Source organism: Haliotis rubra, unplaced genomic scaffold (assembly GCF_003918875.1).
Source record: "Haliotis rubra isolate DU_JTF1 unplaced genomic scaffold, ASM391887v1 Scf1171, whole genome shotgun sequence".
Taxonomy (NCBI): Eukaryota; Metazoa; Mollusca; class Gastropoda; order Lepetellida; family Haliotidae; genus Haliotis; species Haliotis rubra.
The window spans coordinates 239859-245608 of record NW_025765083.1 but is presented as its reverse complement, the minus strand read 5'-3'; the positions used below and the strand labels follow the sequence as shown (position 1 = coordinate 245608).

General features: G+C 37.4%; 1 protein-coding gene across 1 annotated transcript; it reads right to left on the bottom strand.

Moving 5' to 3' along the window:
• Nucleotides 1–215: 215 nt before the first annotated feature.
• On the bottom strand, nt 216–4465 carry LOC124258307 (cell death abnormality protein 1-like). The gene is made up of 5 exons (XM_046692391.1): nt 4378–4465; nt 3826–4137; nt 3243–3515; nt 872–1144; nt 216–540 (listed from the first exon to the last, which is right to left on the bottom strand). The coding sequence occupies exons 1-5, from the start codon at nt 4439–4441 to the stop codon at nt 407–409; spliced, it is 1056 nt and encodes a 351-aa protein (XP_046548347.1). The 5' UTR covers nt 4442–4465; the 3' UTR covers nt 216–406.
• Between the last annotated feature and the right edge of the window lie 1285 nt (nt 4466–5750).

Here is a 5750-nt window from a genome sequence, read left to right as displayed (position 1 = left end):
CAATACAGAATCAGCGGAATGAACATGTAACAGATGGGAACAGTCATGTATTAGTGTTGGATTCATGAGTGTTGTCTTAAGTGTGTGACGTAATAATTCTAAACAGATATGTTTGATTGGCATTAATGAAGTTGGTGATATAGAGATGACAACACTTTATGGATAATCAACTTCTTCATTTTTTCAATAGCGACGTTTTGGTATAGATTCTTATACCGTCATATGCTTGAAAACGGTATAAGAATCTATACCAATACGTCGCTATTGCGAAAATATAGAAGTTATTCATCCATAAAGTTTTGTCATCTCAATTATAAACAGGTGTCATACACTCCAAACCTGCACTGGAATGTCATGCACGCGGGGTAACCCTGATTTTGTATTGACATTGTAGGTAAAACGCACCCTAAATAATGACGTACCTGTATCTGGATTGGTGATGATGTCGACATTGAAAGATCAGTATTATTGTAACCAAAACAAACAGTAAGCCTGAAAATGCATAACCCAAAGTTCTATCCAGTGATATTGGCACAGCCTCTGAAAAGACAAATGAATCAAGTGTTGTCAGAAGCTGTATGAACAGTGTCCAGTAATATCGAGGGACAATTTGCAGCCGACATACAGTACTAAAATATACCATTACAAGGAAAAGGAAACATAATACTACAGTCGACTGAATATGTTTTCATTTGTTATCGAACTGATATTTAACATAGTGATAGATAAACGGGTATTTCTGTAATTCGGCTCTCAGTAATGTGGACTTTGGAGATGACCATTGAATAATGTGGTGGTCACATGCTGTGAGACACTTGGTTTTGTATACCAAAACTGACTTCTCTAAGACTAGATCATAATAATATTATACCATTTGATGTAGGAACATCGCCGCATAGACGCTGCCCTTTTTCGCAGCTGACACACTGCCCGCTCGCGCTTTGACAAACCGAGTCCTCACAACTTCTACTGCATAGTTTGTCACAGCGCTCGCCATAGAAACCTCGGAGACAACCAGTCAAACAGACACCTGTTGTTTCATTACAACTTCGGCCCATGTATTGTATACAGTGAGTGGGGCATGGTTTGTCACACTTGTCACCCCATGTTCCATTTGAACAGGCATGTCTTGGAGGAAAGGGAGCTGAAACGTGGAACATAAAAGATGAGGTGGAACTTGAGTTGTATTGGTTTCAGGTCTATATTTTCATAGATTCAATCCAAATATGTGCCATATGTTTATTCAAATGGACGAAGCTGTGTCAGTTATCTGATACTGAATGCGTTGGTTGAATCCCGAATCCCATCAAAAGTACTAGAATCTGTACTTTACTGAGAAAGTGAAATCCCAGGTAAAACGTGTTAAATTAGCATGTTCCAAAATATTTATGATACAGGTAATGCAGCATCGCTTGGTGTAATCAATATTTTTACAAAAGCTTTCGATATTGCTTGGCGATTGGGATTGTGGAAAAAAATGCAAATGATTGGTATAGAGGGTAAATCCGGAATCTTGTTAAATCAATGTATAACAATATAATAATGGTGTATCATACAGGAGGACAATTTGTCACCATTATTATTCTCCATTTTCATAAATGAGTGAGTGAATATGGTTTTACGCCGTTTTTTTGCAGTATTCCAGCAATATCACATCCGGGGACACCACAAATGGGCTTCACACATTGTGCCCATGTGGGAATCTAACTCGGGTCTTCGGCATGACGAGCGAACGCTTTCACCACTAGGCTACCCCACCGCCCCTTTTCATAAATGATAATGAATTTCATTTGCTTACTTCAGACTGTAATGGTGTAAATCTAAACTATATTGAAGACGAAGATTTGGTGATATTTGTAAAGTTGTTAATTTTATTATATGCGGATGATACAATATTATTTGATGAATCATCCAAGGGACTGCAAGATGCGCTAGACACATTTAAGGACTATTGTGACTCATGGAAGCAAAAACTTAATATAAACAGAAATAAAATAGTAATATTTGGGGGAGGACCATAAAAAAGCAGAAGAATTAAATTTAATTTGGAGGGTAAATTACTTGAAATAGTTGATAGTTATACCTACCTGGGTATAACGTTCCATAGAAACTGAAAGCCCGTATCAAGTATTAAAACTATAAGCAAAAGTGCTTCAAAAGCTATGTATAATTTAGTGAAAAAAGCTAGAAAGTTAGACTTGCCTTTAGACTGTTTATTGTTAGCATTTGACATAATGGCACTACCTATCTTGGCCTATGGTGAAGAAGTCTGGTCTTTCGAAAACCTTGAAATTTTGGATAAAATACATTTAAAATGATAAAGACACATTAGAGGATTAAGACATTCAACCCCTCGTCTTATGCAGTATGGAGAACTAGGAAGATTCCCTATTAGAATTATGATATATAAACCATTTTTAAACTTTTGGCACAAGCTAACTCACCAAGAAGGTGTTTTTAAGCTTTCCAACTTAATTCACAAATGTTTATCACTTCAAAGAACAATACATATAAAAGATAATCCTGGCTCTCGCACGTTAAAAATATATTCGACAATACTGGACTCTCGTATGTTTTTTGAAAATCCCTCAATTTGCACAGCCCAGTTGCTGGTCTCAAAAGTTGAACATATTCTTAAATTTCAGTTTATCCCAAACTAGCACAATGAAATTATTTCTAGTCTCAAGGGAATTTACTATCAACACCTGAAGCCATTTTCTAATTTTGATGCATATCTCCTTCCAAAACGTATTTCTTTACCATTATTGAGTTTTAGAACATGTAACCATAGTTTACCTATTGAGACGGGCCGCTGGTATAATATTCCAAGAGACGAGAGAATGTGTCAGCTATGCATTTCTAAACACATCGCAGATGATTATCATTATATTTTTCATTGCAAAGCACTAGATACTTTGAGGAAACGATATTTACCCACCCATCTAACCTCTTTTCCCAATAAAACAAGCTTACGAAAATATTATCTGTAACACTATCTCGAGACATAGTCAATCTATCAAAATATATCCTACATCTATCATCTCACCAATGTTAATATGTTGTTTTCTGCCATCTTGAATTTGAATTTGTATTTGTATATATGTTTACAATATATGCTCTTGTACCACCAAGGTAGTTTATGAGAATAAGGAATTGAATTGAATTGAGACACGTCTACTTTAAGTTTGATTTTGTATACCAAAACTGACTTCTCTAAGACTAGATCATAAAATTTATTATACCATTTGATGTAGGAACATCGCCGCATAGACGCTGCCCTTTTTCGCAGCTGACACACTGCCCGCTCGCGCTTTGACAAACCGAGTCCTCACAACTTCTACTGCATAGTTTGTCACAGCGCTCGCCATAGAAACCTCGGAGACAACCAGTCAAACAGACACCTGTTGTTTCATTACAACTTCGGCCCATGTATTGTATACAGTGAGTGGGGCATGGTTTGTCACACTTGTCACCCCATGTTCCATTTGAACAGGCATGTCTTGGAGGAAAGGGAGCTGAAACGTGGAACATAAACGATGACGTGGAACTTGAGTTGTATTGGTTTCAGGTCTATATTTTCATAGATTCAATCCAAATATGTGCCATATGTTTATTCAAATGGACGAAGCTGTGTCAGTTATCTGATACTGAATGCGTTGGTTGAATCCCGAATCCCATCAAAAGTACTAGAATCTGTACTTTACTGAGAAAGTGAAATCCCAAGTAAAACATGTGTTAAATTAGCATGTTCCAAAATATTTATGATGTAATGAATCATCGCTTTGTGTAATCAATATGGATGCCGATAATATGTAAGTTTCCTACCTGTTGGAGCTATTTGAACTGCTGTTGACGGAGTTTTCTGTGATGAACAATTTCCACAGTCGGGTCCAAAACATCCCTCTTTGCACTGAACACATTTGCCGTCAAACTGATCACAATTCCCATCCAAACACCCTGTGCTACAACTCACTGCACATGTGTCTCCGTACAATCCACTGATGCAACCCTCAAAGCATTCTCCATTCAGCTTATCACAATGAACAACGTCTCTAAATGTAGCGCATCCAGGTGGGCATTGTTCCTTACACATCTCGCCCCATGTCCCGCCTCCGCAATGGCCCTTGTTGGTGGTTGCTAGAGAAAGCATGACTCATTAACTTTGGTTACTATGGGTATCTATAACGAAGTATACAAGGGACAAAATCTGTTAGCCTGATAAGATGCAATGAGACTGAGAAACAAAATTTTAGGACAAATACATGTAACAACTTCAGCAGTATCAGTTAATATCAATACCATGAGTGTTAATGTCTACGCGGTTCTAAAGATTTCAGTGAACCCATATACATATGTACATATTCAAATGGAACTTACCCAGATATGCCGTTGAAGTAAGCAGATACAGCAATGAACAATTAAGTCTTCTCATAAAAGCCATGGCGAATTACAATGTAAAGCGAAATCACATACAATTGACAAATATATCCTTTCATGTCCTTTATGTAGCTGACGCATATGAATCGAAAATAAGGAAACAGAACGTCACGTGTTTGCTTGATCGAGCTGGATAGGGAAACTGTTGACATGGTCATATTAGAGTCAAACATGAAGTATACTTTTAAAATTTGATTGACAAACTCTTCTGATAACTTATAATTCTTAAAATTCTGATAACTTAACATCCTCACCGTGAGGACCAGGGTTACATCGTCGACAACAAGTCGTAAGACCTAACTAGCGGGATCTGGTCAGGCTCGCTGACTTTGTTTGACACATAACATCGTTAACCAGTTGCGTAGATCAATGCTCATCACATCGATAACTGGATTGTCTGGCCGAGACTCGATTATTAACAGACCGACGCCATACAGCTGAAATATTGCTGAGTGTGGCATTAAACAACAAACAAATGGGAACTTAACATACTATATACTGTTAATAGATACGCTGTGACACTTATTACTGGGATGACATGAGCTTATTCACTTCGAACATTATACAATGGTTTCGCCTGACTCTTGCGAAGTTCTACATAAAAGTATCGAAGGTGTGACACTAGGTTCTTCTTCAGGAAGTGTTCCTAACTTACTGTTTATCCTATGTTGTGTAAGCCATTCTAAAGGAAACAAACATAGAGTTGATCAGGGAAGCAATGTTTTATTAACATTTCGCTGTTAATTGTGTATACATAGGGATGTGTTTCTACAAGGTTTTCCGATAAGTTAAATATTGTTTGTTTATGGTTAGGCCTATACGTTGAAATTGAGATTGAATAATGCTAAAATATATAGAAGCAAATACGATAGGGTGGTTCTGTGGACGAAAAAATCATATAATTGTATTTTCGAGACAAAGTTTTAGTAAATATTTTATCATAATATTTTCATCACGTCTGCTGTATTGATACATCAGCGATGTTGGTGGTGATGCGGAAGTAATGAGGCAGCGTTGTATACGTGCGCAGACAGTGACGCAGTCATAAAATCAGACGCATTGATCAATTCAAATTGATAGTGTCTAATGTTTTGATTGTCCAATCAAATTCGAGTATTTGTTGCAGGTGACGTCACTGTGAAGAATCGTTTCCGGAGGTTGAACGATGCAAGGACCGGTCATGACTAATCGTAGTTTATTCTGTTCTTTGCCTGTCTCATATATGCCTGACCTATAGTTAATATTGCACCCTGCTAGCTATAGCAACAAAGTAGCAACCGGAAGTTCTAGCAATGAGGGCATGAGCGACTACC

Excerpts from the sequence above, each read along its gene's own strand:
- LOC124258307 (XM_046692391.1), bottom strand. The coding sequence starts at position 4,441 with ATGGCTTTTATGAGAAGACTTAATTGTTCATTGCTGTATCTGCTTACT. Across the intron at positions 3,516-3,825 it reads AGTTCAAATAGCTCCAACAG|CTCCCTTTCCTCCAAGACAT; the intron begins GTAGGAAACTTA and ends TCCACGTTTCAG. Across the intron at positions 541-871 it reads CGATGTTCCTACATCAAATG|AGGCTGTGCCAATATCACTG; the intron begins GTATAATATTAT and ends TTGTCTTTTCAG.